Source organism: Diadema antillarum, unplaced genomic scaffold, assembly GCF_040938485.1.
Source record: "Diadema antillarum isolate AM-2024a unplaced genomic scaffold, OU_Dant_1.0 seq00000821_RagTag, whole genome shotgun sequence".
Lineage (NCBI taxonomy): Eukaryota > Metazoa > Echinodermata > Echinoidea > Diadematoida > Diadematidae > Diadema > Diadema antillarum.
Window position 1 is genome coordinate 328,411 of NW_027271698.1, and position 14,419 is coordinate 342,829.

At 36.2% G+C, this 14,419-nt stretch overlaps 1 protein-coding gene across 1 annotated transcript in view; it reads right to left on the reverse strand.

Moving 5' to 3' along the window:
- LOC139739910 (prominin-1-A-like) overlaps positions 1–11,614 on the reverse strand; it is an 89,326-nt gene extending 77,712 nt beyond the window's left edge. The window contains exons 1-2 of the mRNA XM_071650511.1: positions 11,460–11,614; positions 7,817–8,271 (exon numbers count right to left, since the gene is read on the reverse strand). Coding sequence (XP_071506612.1) covers positions 7,817–8,063 — 247 coding nt within the window. The 5' untranslated portion in view covers positions 8,064–8,271; positions 11,460–11,614. The remainder of the gene's footprint in view (positions 1–7,816; positions 8,272–11,459) is intronic.
- Positions 11,615–14,419: the final 2,805 nt, after the last annotated feature.

Genomic DNA, 14,419 nt, shown 5'->3' on the forward strand with positions numbered 1-14,419 from the left:
ATTAAAAGTACAATTGTAGATGCATAGGAATCAAGTTTGGCTCATCAAAAAGGAGACAACATATCATCTTTATAAATTTGCAATTATGTGATTGTGAGACTGTACCCATATATATTTCATAAAATTAAAGGGAAGGTAAACCCAAAGAGCAATGTGGATTGAGTGAAAGCAGCAACATTAGTAGAACGCATCAGTGAAAGTTTGAGGAAAATTGGACAATCGATGCAAAAGTTATGAATTTTTAAAGTTTTGGTGTTGGAACCGCTGGATGAGGAGACTACTAGAGGATATGACGTATGAGTGGACAACAATACAAAGAAAATATAAAGGAAATTCAACAAAAATTCATTTTTCTAGAATTATGAAAGAGCAATGGACCAACCGCTTTCAGAAAGCAGGGGGAATAATTGCTACCCTTAACATAATGTCAATATCAAGTTGATGGAATTTATAATTTTCATGAAAAATGGATTTTTGTAGAATTTTCTTTATATTTTCTTGGTATTGTTGTCCACTCATACGTCATAACCTCTAGTAGTCTCCTCATCCAGCGGTTCCAACACCAAAGTTTTAAAAATTCATGACTTTTGCATCGATTGTCCGATTTTCTTCAAACTTTCACTGATGTGTTCTACTAATGTTGCTGCTTTCACTCAATCTACATTGCTCTTGAGGTTTATCTTCCCTTTAAGTCAAACTTTCAAGCTCCACAACTTTCCATTTTCTCTTAAATTATGACTAAACTCCTGTACAACTCTGTTTGTATCATTTTTCTGAGCTACTTGAATATACTGTGTAAATACAGTCAAATTGAACGCCATGTGGGAGTGGAATTTTTACCAGTCATGACTTTGATCAATGCAAACTATACAGTATCCTTTGCATTCAGATGTATAAACTACATTGAGAACAGAGGACAAGTGTTGGGGCTACAAATGAGCAAATGAAGTTGTAATAAGGAACTTCTACAATGATGAAAGAATTTGCTATACAAAAGGGTACATCTATGTACTTCTCTGGCATATGTTTAGAGTAACAGAATGGATCACTTTCTTTTCTTTTGCTATAATCTGCAATGTTCAACTACAAAAGGATTGCTCACAAAATACATGAAGGAATGCATACAATTTGTAGATCTATACTAAAAACTGTAACACAGAATCACAATGTACATAATTATAATTTTCTGGGAGAACCTACAACGGAGTGTAAAGATGTACAATTTGTGTACATGTAGTTTCCTATTGAGCATATTTCATGTGATATTCTGCGGGCCCTGAGAAAAGATTTGAATGAAGGGTCTCAACAAAAAGAAAAAAGTATAAAACATGCTGATGTGCCATCTACTTGTAACTTGTGTCTCAACAAAAAAAGTAAACATAACATGCTAATGTGCCATACTTGTAACTGCACTTCTGACACAGTGACAGGGATTCACTCTTTATCTCTTCCCCTATCTACAAAGTGTCTGAGAAACTCATACGATGTATCTTTCTGGCCTCATTCAAACGAGAACAACACAACAACAACAACAGCAACCAAAGTTCATAATTCCCCCTGCCACAAGGCACAACTCAAAAGAGTTATGATGTAAATCCGACTTCTTACAGGGGCTGCCAAGGTAGTGAGTCACCATCAGCCCAGGAAAGGGGGGTGAACACTAATTACGCCAAAGGTTTCCAGACAGCGGGATGGGCCAACACTACGAAACACATTCTTCATATCTGCAACTACCAGGCTACAAATATACGCGCTGAATCGAGTGCCATGTAACTACACAAACCACACGTACGTAAACATAAAATAATGTAAACGACAGTGCAATATTTTATGAAGTCAGAGCTTACTAGAAGAGACAAAATCTTCAGTAACTAAACCAGAATCATATTGCAAATACATTTTAATAGCTTTCTGTTGTACGTTGAAATGTTTGGCCCACTTACATGCCATCAGTCCAATACACTGAACATCATGCCAAGTTTCATGGCTTATGGAATCTGGGACAGCAATGCACTGAATGTATTATTTACAGTGTTACCGGAAAAACAACAAATATGTGACAGGATTAAATGGATAAAACAGCTTTTATTTTAATATGCCCTTCAAAGTAACCCTTATTCTACAAGAACAGGATGTTCACTACCATAGTTACAGAACCGATTACAAATTTAATTGGGATCGGTCGTAATTAATAATTTTATTCAAAAATAGAAAGGAAACAACTAACAAAATGTAACATAATATGTTGAACAGCTAATGATATTACCACAATGTGACAGAAAAAATGGTGTAATGATTATTTGTCAAACATGTACATTCTAGTATTGACACAAATTTGGGTCCGATTAATGTGAAATCTGTAGGCTAATCTATGCACTGTGTTTGTCACATTTGAAACACATTTCCTTTGTATATCTACAAAGTATTAAGAGTTATTTCTTTTTTCAACTGCGCAGCTGCTTTCACAAAAGAACCATGACAGATTAACCCAAGAAATATACCAGTATCCCAATTTCATGCTTTCCTAGATTGTAATTATGATCAGTATGTTTAAACTCCAAAACTATGTAGTATTGATGTCTCTCATAAGTCATATCTAGATATTGTACTTCCTAGTGCTGTAAATGAAAATACATTGTCCATCTTGTTCATCAGAGTTTGAGAAAAAAAAAAACATGTCAGAACAATTTCATGTTGCCTTCCAGACTTGCTGAACACAGTGTTAAAGGAATGGTACAGTATTGGTGGAGATGAGATTTGGGCTTTTAACTTTTTGCGAGATACCAAGAAAACACTTATGAAATAGTACAGAGCATACCATTTTGAGAGGAATTCAAAGTTTATTTGATGAAAATCGGGTTTGGAATGACTGAAACATCCAAAAACAAAGTAAAACAAAGCGATCGTAATGTGGGTCCCACACTTTATTAGAATCACTCTGTTTTGGATATTATCTCAGCCATTTCAAAACCAATTTTCATCAAATAAACGTTGAATTCTTCATGGAAAATATACATGCTCTTTCATATTTCATAAGTGGTTTCTCATTATCTCACCAAAAAAATGTTAGAAACCAGAAATTAGGTCTCAACCAAAACTATACGATCCCTTTAAGGTCTGTACTAGATGCAGGCTTTGTACAATTTTATCATCTCCAACAGCCTACAAGTGTAGCAGGAAACAAGAAGGGGTAGGGCACATCTTCAAGGTCATATATTTTGAGAAGCCATTTAAGCTTCAGAGTAGGATGTACAGCTGCTGTACGTACATCTGTAAACCACACCCTGTTTCTGAAAACTGTTCAGGGTTGATCTATTCATATTGCATTTCTTTTCATCATCTTCTTCTTCTTCTTCTTCTTCTTCTTCTTCTTCTTTTTCTTCTATACAGCTGCAACTTGAGAATTTTGGTCAAGTTTGTATCCTATGGCACTGAATGGTAATCCCATACATCCTTGTGAATATGTCTTTGCAATAGAAATCTGACATCTTTAAGATGGGTTGCAATAGAACCATCTTAGTGCTCAGGAGATTCTAAGCATCTTTGAAGACAATATATGAAGGTTAATAGTCGTGGACATGAAAAGACATAAAAATGAAACACAAAAAATGCAAAAGTATGCTGGATAAAGGAAAAAAAACACAGCGAACATACATCATATTATGGGAATACTAACCGAGATAAAATTACACACAATGTACAATTTGTAACTTCTGAAACCTCTACAATTTTCTCATACAAATTTAAGTCAAATGATTGGGAGAAAAAATAGTAATAATTGCAAGAGTAGTCACTTTTACTGGACAAGAACTTTGCTTAAACATATAATGACTACAATAACTATTTGTCAGAGTGAAATAAAAATTCATCATACAGACCACACCTTTAGCACTGCAAATGAACAATACCACAACCCCCCCCCAAAAAAAAAAAAAAAAAATGAAGCAAGACAAAGAATAGAAACTGTGTGTAAAGATATGTGAGATAAAGAATGTACCAGTGATACATTGGCAGTTCTAAAAACACTTCACCAAATGAATGATAGTACAATTATTGTAGGTCATGTACTGTCCTATGGGAAGCTCACAAAGTCTGTGTCAGCCATATGACAATGGTGTTGTGCAAATATTTTCTTGGTGGGTACAGAAGATTAAAAGAAAAAACAGAGATTTCTTTAATTGGTTTCAGGTAAAGAAATCACTAACCTTAAAACAAATCATATTTTATCAATGAATGAATAATTTAATTTGTAAGGAAAATGACAAAAGAGCAAAGAAGCCAGCCCTTGCTGATGGGCAAATAACTGCTTCACGCATAACTGAACTTAATTACAAACATCTCTCTCCTAAAATATCTAGGGGTATTGTCACGAATTTCTTTGTTTCAGATCTCAAATCATGCAGGAATTTTCAACTGTTCCAATGGATTAGTTCAGCTGCACTTCTTGAGCAATTAAGTTCTTCCAGATCTTTGGAATTGTTGGGGAAAAGCCTTTAAATATATAATATGCCTTTAACAAACCTTTTTATGCTTTTGACTGAAAAAGAGGGATGGTTTGGCTCAAAAGTAGGAAAGAAAGAGCAGTTCCCATAGGAGTGTGTAGTGAAATTATCAAGAAAAAATAGGAAACTCCTATAGAATTAGAAACAAGAGCTGGGAATAGTCAAAACTTGGATCAGATTCTTTCCTTTAAATTCAGAATGGTTCAGAGGTCTGCACCATATACTGTAGATGAATGAAGACAGGTGACTAGGTACAGTTTGTATGTCTGATTTCACCTCCCTCTCAACAACATTCATTACTTCTGAGAACAGTTTGTCTTTCTCTGTCCAGTGAAAATATGTAGTTGATATTTTCGGATAATCACTCATTTACCACTTTATGGATCATCTTCTTGAAATTTCAAGCACCCATCTGTCATTTCATATCAAATAGAAATTGACAGTAAGAATCTAAATGTTACTTTCAGAATTCTAATTACTGGGCACTATATCAGCTTTTCCTATTGCATAGAATCTTTCACAGTGTGAGGCATCAACTATTTTTACATGTATTTTATATTGATAACCATGACAGAAAATAACATGTGGTACCTGAATATTGGAGTTTAATTTAAAACCTCCTTGTGAGTGACAAAGTACCCTTGCTTTATGACTTCATTGTATGTCTTAAAAATGTAGACTTTTAACTTGTTCCCCTTTGGGATTCATCAATTTCCATACAGTTTTTGTATGGGACCAATCAGACCACAACCGACAAACCCCTATTGTACTCTGCACAGCATTCAATAGTGTCACGCTGTACATTAATGGTTAAACATTCATGTACAATCCTTGGGCACGATCTGCAGCAACTTGGCTGCTTTTTAAGTATGCCAGTTATTGTGTGACCCACCTACAGAGCAGAAGAAGAAAGAATTGTTAAAGATCTTGATCTCAGTGTATTTTGTTTAAGGGCCTACACAATGCAATATATAATGCATGTTTTATGATTAACAAAAAACATTATATTTACAAGTAGAAACATGCAAGTTATGTTCAGTTTTAGGGTATTGTGCATTCCAATGTCTTTTGTAAATCATGTTTCTAATTCAGCAGTGAGTTACAGATGATGACGTTTATGGAATCTTGGTTTTGAAGCTCTTTTTGTTGGCGGATCCAAGCATTTTGAAGAAAAATAGCAGAGAATTGTTACAGAATTTATGGCACTTTGGCACATTGAATATTATTCTCAATGCATATTATGGACTAGTATCAGAGAGTGATTATAAAACATGAAATCCAGTCATCTTTATCAATGACACACTTGTGCACATTGTGTGTATCAAAATAGGTCTCCCGACTCAGAGACAATCCTATCTGCCCTTTAACTGTCTAGTTTTGTAGTCTTGACAGACTTCTTTTATACACATATATACTGTAGATCATGATCACAAGAATGCACATGTTGGAGTACAAGGCAAAAGAATGATTTATGCAACACTATAAAATTGATTTTCCTTTATCTTCAGGCATTATCCTAGGATAATGGATATCATACAACTTTTGATCACTATCTATTATATCTACACTGTATATCGAGCAAAAGTTTGATGACAATCATGATCCGAGAATAAAGATGAAAGAAAATCAATCTGATCTTTATTTGAGTGCAACTGCACTGACAGAAGAGGCTAGCATTTTCTGAATACTACAAAACACTTACAAGTGCATTTTTCCCCTCTTTTTTGCTGGTACCGGTAATTGTTTTTCCTGAGTTGAACTGCTTAGGAACTGGGTTAAGGTTGGAGTGTGGTTCATGAGAGCTCAGAGGAATTACGTGTAGATACTGCTCTATCACTAAAAAGAAACATATCCTTTAGTTCCTATGTAAAGTGGAAGAAATCAAACTCTTCTTAATTGCATGATACCCTCAAAAATACAAATAAGGAAACAATACCAAGACACAGACATGAGATTATTGACACACTTGGGGAAACTGGAATATGCATTGCTATTATTGCACGGCTGTGTACACAGAACCAGACCATCAGACAGAACAGTGCAGTCTCGTGACATGATTCCTTTGACGTCAGCAGTTTGTAATGTGCTGCATCCAAAGGCATCATGTTTCTAGGGTTTCAGATTCATGTATTCTGTATGCACATCTCAAGGCTCATCCTTTGACGATGATCTTAATTCAAACTTGCTACAGTGTAGCTTGACATCAAGGACACTTACAGTTACAAGCCTGTACATATCTCTCATGTGTACATTATCTCAACCACAAGAATCCCTAACAAAACAAGCCCCAGATCTTTCTGAACAGAGAGCATACAGTGTACTTTCAGCGAGCTATTAAAAACTTTTTTTCATGGCTGGGGAAATTAGCCTGATTTTACAAACTTACTAGGTACACCAGATATATACAATGTATGTCTCCAACAGCATGAAAGTGGTACACTCCAGAAATTGGCCTAAAGTTGGAGCATGCACAAATGGCATCATTTCCAATTGAGTGAGCTGTTGATTTTTATCCCTAGATGCACATTTGGCCACCAAAGAGCACTTGATGCAGAGCACTATGGAATCACACAATTTTTTTTTTCCATTACAGACAGTTCAAAATGAGTGTCTAAAACTTGTTAGTTCATGAACCAGATCACTTGGAGAGAATTAGGTTCTTGCTCAAAATGGTTGCTGTGTGTAGAAGTCACAAGTTAATGGTTAAAAGAGTGGACTACTAAGTCAAGTTTTACACATCGCTTACGAAACATGGCAAGAAAAATGTCCAATGCAACCTGTATAAACTTCTTGTCCATGATTCAAGCTGAAAAAAGCAATCTTAATCTGCTTGTTTTTCTTTTATTTGTCATTATACTCATTTTCATTTGAAAGCTAGTTTGTAACTGGCAAAACCTTTAACCTTAATTCTTTTTTACTATTAATGGTTTTCAATGGTTTTATTCTTATAACACTTCTAACTTCCAATCTCAGTTACAGTAAATGCTTTATTCATTGTTTCGGTACTTTATACATTTCAATGCTTCCATCTGTTCAATAGTCTTTGACATGCTACTGCTATTACTATTTACAATTGTGGAAAGTACAGTTGTAATTTAATGTCACAAGGTTTTCTTTGTTCAGCAGGCCCCTCAGCTTTGAACCAGACTACTTTGTATATTTTTTCACAAGACTGAATGACAAAAACAACAACAATGAATTATTACCGGTACATATCACTTTAAATGGGTTTTTGATCAAAAAGACAAGTTAGTACAATGAATCTAGTTTCAATAAACATGCAAGCTTGAACTGCATACTACAGGAATACTTACCATATGGTGGAGAACCAGGTGATACAGTTTGTAGAAAATTTCCTATGAAATCCCACGTGGTTGGCAGAGGGAAAGACCCTTCGTCAAAGGTTGCCGGTGTGGAGTAGCCCTCACCTGCTGGCAATGGCCCGTAGGTGACGTTCCCATCGTTATTGACATTGGCTGCATTCACATTCATCACTAGAACACCAGCCACAAGAACCAGTAGCCAAAGGCCACTTTCAGAAGTTCTTAAATGGAACTCCATCCTCTCTGAATTGACTAGGAGTTACTGTTTTTGATATCTTGGTTGCGTTTCAAGGCAAAGCTATAAAACGTGTTGTGATATTTCTCTCGCAGAAGAAGGCTGCCTGTCCAAACACAGCTGTGGCAGAGGAATTCAAAATACTACCTGCAGCAAAACATAGCTTCTTGGTATAAAGTCGTCCTCATGCAGTATTCAGTCTCTTCCTGACCTACATTTTTAAAAAAAAAGGAAAAGCAATGGAAAAATGGGGAAATGTGAGCAGAAAGATGTTAGCCTCTAGACAATGATGGTGGTACAAACAATACCAACTAATGCAAAAACAATGGTTTGATACAAAAATGAAAACAGCATTCAGCATTTAATCATAAGCATAACGAGTCGACGGAAATAAAAACAAGTCTCTTGTCATCATTTAAGAATTCTTCCATAAATCTATTCTACTTGAGGCACGGTGTTAAAGATAGCACAGGTAAAACAAGAAGTTTGTACACAAGTGACCCTTGTACAATTCATATCATTCCTCATTCCAGGGAATAACTAATTTCTATAGCTTAATACTGTAGTAAACCAAACACACAAAATGAATTACAAGTACATGATTCCAAGAAACATGTTCCAAGGCAAGTTCAGGGATGATATCCAATTGTATTAAAGTTCAGAAGGCCTCTTACTAGGATCTTTCATTTCTTAGGAAATTTGATACTTACAATGTAGTAGAATTGTTTGTAGCAAAGTGAAATAAATTTAGTGAAATAATGCACGAAACAGATAGTGGTGTCAAATACCAATTACAGCTCAAGTGAAATCTGCCACAGAACTTTCACTACCGTACTTCTGTAAACATCTCGTGTGTATTATGATCAAGAGGGTTTTTCAGTGGCAAGCTGTTTGACTATTGCTTTCTCAAACCTGAATAACATCAAAGTAAGTTTCCGCGATAAAAGTAAATCCATGTATTTTTCATGGTATGGTGACTGTGATGCCTCTATAGTCTAGCAACGGTTGTCAGATTTCCAACAATTATAGACTACTTCTTCTCAGTATCAAAAATCCAATATCATCACACAGAATCATTCATCTTCCATTCAAACCAATAATTCAGTTGTAACCTGGAATAAGGCAACCACTGTGTGATTCTACACTACAATTCCACAGGAGGAGGAATTTTCAGGAAGTTAGTCAGGACAAAGTTACAGGTTTCAAGCATTTTAAAGGAAAAGAAGTCGACAGTTTTTTAAGCCAACATTCCTTAAATGGTTGAAGAGATAATGCTAACCTTTGTTAATCTAGTGCTTTTATCACTTCCTCGAAGGTCACAGTACTAATTGTACAACTTCCTTCTATCAATAGCAGCCTACAGATACTGATTTGTACAATGTATACTTTTGTATGAATTAAGGCCTAATTCTGCTAAATGGGGGGGGGGGGGAATCAAGAGATGAATTAGCAGAGATTACAGTCTGTTGGTTCTTCCTGTAACATTTCACGTTTCTTACCGTGTATGTCTGGATCAAGTTTTGAAAGGTCATGACTCAAAAACTTGCAAAATGTATTGGTATGTCAAACATCATAAGACATGTTATATCATCATGCTCGTCAACTTGTAAAGGGTCATTTCTCTAGAGACTTGAGAAACATAAGCTAGGCCTACACAGTGTATCTGAAACATCAAACAAGTACTTTCTTTTTCATTTCATACTGCTCTCACTACTGTTTAAATGACTTCTTAATTGCTCTTTCACTTCAAGCAAACATTTTTTTTAATTTTTTTTTTGTTAACACAAATGATACAGTATACATGTACGGTATTATGAAAATGAAGTACATCGTACTATTTTCTCCACTCTTGGACTACTAGTATTGGACACTAAGACCAATCAAATAAAACACACACACACACAAATTACTGCATTGTAGATCTAGATGTAATTCTGTTGCAAAGCAACTATCCTTTCAGCAGTATCTACAAAATGAAAGGAGGGAAACAGAGGGGTTGAGTTTGGGTGTGGTTTCTTTTCTCTCTTTTTTTTTTCTTTTTTTTTTTGAGGATCATTAGGAGTCTATAGCTACTAGAATGACATGGCTGCAATGTGTATACATTTCACCAACTCATGAAACTATCATTTTAGCCAGTGTAATCTGTGACTAAACTGCATCAATTAAATTAGCAGCTAGTGGATTTGAATAAATGATATAAAGGTAATTGCCAGAAGATGGCATTGGTAAAATTCAAGATGTCATACATCACATGATGATAACTGTTCTGTGATGTTTGGTTTGATTATTCTCTGAAGTTTTTGCATTTTAATCACAAAAGAAGCTCATTTTACATTTGACCGAAAGATCGGTCTGTATCTGTCCGTCGGGGAATGTTCTACGGAGACTGCGTCTGGCTTCACGGATCCCCTACGGAGGACAGCGTTGATGGCAAAATATAAAAGAGTCCTCTGGACAGACGGATCTTTTTGTCTAATTTTACATTTAAATGGTTCAATAAATTGAAGGTTACACTTCCATTGCATCAGTGTTATATGATACCTAGGAGATTTTTCTCTTTTTATTTTCCAACAACTCTGAGTTGATATGATATGCATGGCAAAGTACAAAAATCATCTGACAGAAACATGAAAAAAAAAGACTTAGTAAGTTCTCCCGACTTCCAGTAGGTCTATAATTATAATATTACAATTTAAAACTTGATTAGACTCTATGGGTCCAGCATTGCGATTAAAAACTAGGAATATGAAGTCATCAATATCAAAACCAGAGAATAGGAATAGATGCCAATAGGATGCTAGACTTTTTGTCAGGCACACAATCACAAGCCTTGGCCCTTTGCCCTTTAGGTTTATTTACCCCCAAAATGAAATCAAACACACAATTAAAAGCAGTGGCAGAATCTTCCACACTCCTCTTTTGAAGCTGTGAGCACTAAAGTTTATGGTTTTTAATTATGGCTACACTCATGCACTGCTAATCGTACTAAAAGCTAGATCTAACGTTAGATATAATTACTCTTTCTACATTTACTTAGTATGAAAGTCTTTTTTTTTTTTACTTTCACTATAAACTAGAGTGCAGAGCAAATTTGTACTGCATTGATCTGATGCAGAACTAGATTCTAGAACTCAGCGACATTTGCTTGACGTCCAAGGCCTACGGCGTAGGCCAGGCAGACATCGACGGGTGGGTTGCCGAGGAGACACCCGGCCTGGGAGGGGCCCCGACTAGCTCTAACCTTCCCTCACTCACACACAGCTTACTCCTTCACGCACGATACACCAAACACTTTCAAAAGTACGAAGTAGTGTTACGGGTCAGCCACCAGTTTGATGACCGAGAGAGATAGTGAGAAAAACGTGATAATTTTGAATGAGTCAAGATGTGACAACTTACGAAATTGGTGGTTAGACAATCCAATTAAAATTTCCCAGATAAGCCGTTGATCCGTTCATAAGAAAAGGACACGATTGGGTTGATATCGTTCCAGGTTTTATGTTCTCCAAATTCCCAAATCAAGAGAAAGGAGTACTCGCAGGCACGTAGCGATAGCTCAGCAGTGCGAGGATTGCGCGACGAACGAGAGATCTCTACTTATGTTACTGTATTACTGAAAAATCGATTGGACGCGAGCTCGAGAGGTACAGTGCCGCAAGTTGTGCGAAGTGTACCGGTAATAAAAGTTTTCTGCCGCCACCTACGGTACAAAGTAGGCACGGTGTATCAAGAAATGTCCAGCTATCAGCTCACAGAGAATCAGAAGTTTATTATTTTTGGTGCAGTGGGGTGGCTGCTTTTCAGAGAACAACATGTCACACTGAATCAAGGTACATTCAGACAATTCGTTTTTCCGTTTGTGAAACAGAAAAAGGAAAAACAGAATATTGATTAAAATACTGTTTCCATTTTTGGCATTTCAAACAGAAATACAATCATTGGTAGATAATTCTGTCAGGAATGAAATAATGATAAATCACAAAAACAGAAATTTAAATCTTTTTTTTCTTTTTACCTTTTTCTACAGGTAAATCAACAAATCAAACACGTTTTTCTGATTTAATTTTCCGTTGTACTTCTTAAAAAATGAAAAAATGAATACCTGTTCAGATTTCGTTTTTCTGTTTATCTGTTTTTGCTTCTGTGAAACGGATAAACGAATAAATGAAGACTGCCCTCTGCGATGATTTTTTTTTTCCTCGCCCTCGGGCTGTCGCGGCGCTCGCAATGCTGCTGCTAGTACTGTAGACTAATAGCGCTATCCGGCGGCGCGCTATTTTGATTTGTGTAATCAACTGCATGAATGCAATCATGGCAGAGCTTGCCATCGGTCACTCGGATCGTACGTCAAGCGCTCGCTACCACCACGCTTCGTAGTATACCGTACCCATTGACTTCTTACTTATAGTTTACGTTTACATTCTGAGAATGTTCTATCCTTGAATTCGATGGCTCTCCAGGATCATGTAGAAGATATAAGGAGGTGGTTAAAAGAAGGGTTAAACTACAATGCAATATCTTATAAACTTCGGGAATTAGGTATCGGGAGAGGGGCATCACCTTCAAATATCAAACGAGTATGTCGGGAGGAGGAGATGAACCCTGGTCAGAGTAGGATGACTGAGAACGATGTCTCCCGTGCCGTCAACGAGGCCGTCGGTGAGGTACGTATAGCTACATGCACACAACCCTGTCGATTCGCGACAAGGTTGGATCATATTATTACTAATATTAGTCTTTAAGTTGACCTAACCGTGGACACGCTGGGCACATTGTCGTGAGTAAGCGCAGCGACAGTCAAAAGAACTTCTGTAGCAGTGCCAGTAGTGATCGTCTATAGACTCTAGTGTATGGTAGCCCTATCGACCACCTTCTACAACAACACAACACAACTCAACAGTAAAATAGGACTAAAAATTGGATCTGTAACGTGCTAGAATGAAGGAGGGCAGAGTTTTCTAGAAATAATAATCCCCATGTCATATGAAAACCCTTAAATATCAGTAGGGGCCTACTTTATTCTGGGTTTGTTTGTTTTTTGTACTTTTATTGATGTTAATTAACATAAGATGGTAAAATATTTATTATAATCATGAGCACATTTTAATGCAAGGTACCTATCCTTATGATATGATTTGATTTGATTTTTGTTTGTTTTTTAAAGGTTGGCCCCTCATATGGACGCCGCATGATGAAAGGGTATTTGGCCTCCAAAGGGTTAAATGTCTGTGAATCCAGGGTTGCTGGTGTCCTTCGTCAGAATCACCCATACCATAGGGAACGTGTGCAAGTGAGCATTCAAGTTGTGCATCGTGCCTGCAAATTTTCTTTGTATCTTATATTAAATGTACAGATAATCTTTCATCTCCTATTTTGTAGTTCTGCCCTAATAAAATATACTTTCAGTGTTATGTGGATGTTCACATTTTTTTTGTTTAAAAATTAACTGAAATGTGGTTCTTCATGCTAATTACTATTGCATTTTAGGCAGGGCTCTACACTAATCTTTTTCTGACTTGCTCTTTGTGCAAGTAAAGTTATCAATTTCAGATTTTACTTGCCCGAATGAAGAATTGTCCAAAATTACTTTTAAAAGAGATTAGACATCACTATTTTTAAACTTTTAATAGCAAATTTAGGTGTTGGTATAGCTTTCTGAAGGGTATATACATGTAGCATAGTATAAAAGAGACACAGTGAATAATTTGGTTAATTTTGTTTATATTTCTGGTATTTCTATATTTGAGATGATCAATATTTTACTTGCCTAAGGGGCCGTTCACAATTATCAACATTTTCACAAGCGTACAAACTGTACGCAAGGGGGGAGGGGGTCAACACCCGGCGTACGCTTTTCAATTTCAAAAAATGTTGATCCACACTGTGACACTAATTGTGGAAAAAAAAATTGATGTTTTGCTTCGCACACTTTTATGGGGGGGGGGGATCTTGAAAAGTGTACATGGTTTGTACACTTGTGAAAATGTTGATAATCTTGAACGACCGCTAATCAGGCAAGTAAATTTGAACATTTATTATTTTAATCACCCCACATAAAATTTTATTTGTCCCAGGCACACTGGCAAGTGTGAGTGTCAAGCCTTGTTTGAGGGCAGATTTACACACACACACATATTTGTTTGTTTCTGTGTGTGTGTTTGTGTTAGAGTGTGTATGGAATGCATAATTTGTATGCATTATGGAACAGTGAAAGAAGGAAAAAATTTTTTTATAATGACCAATTTATCTGTGTCATGTATAGAATTTATGTTTGATTGTAAAATGGAACTAATGATAGTACTTTGTATTCCATCAGAGAGCAAGAAATCTGAACCCAGTGCCCTACAATGCCGAGTACT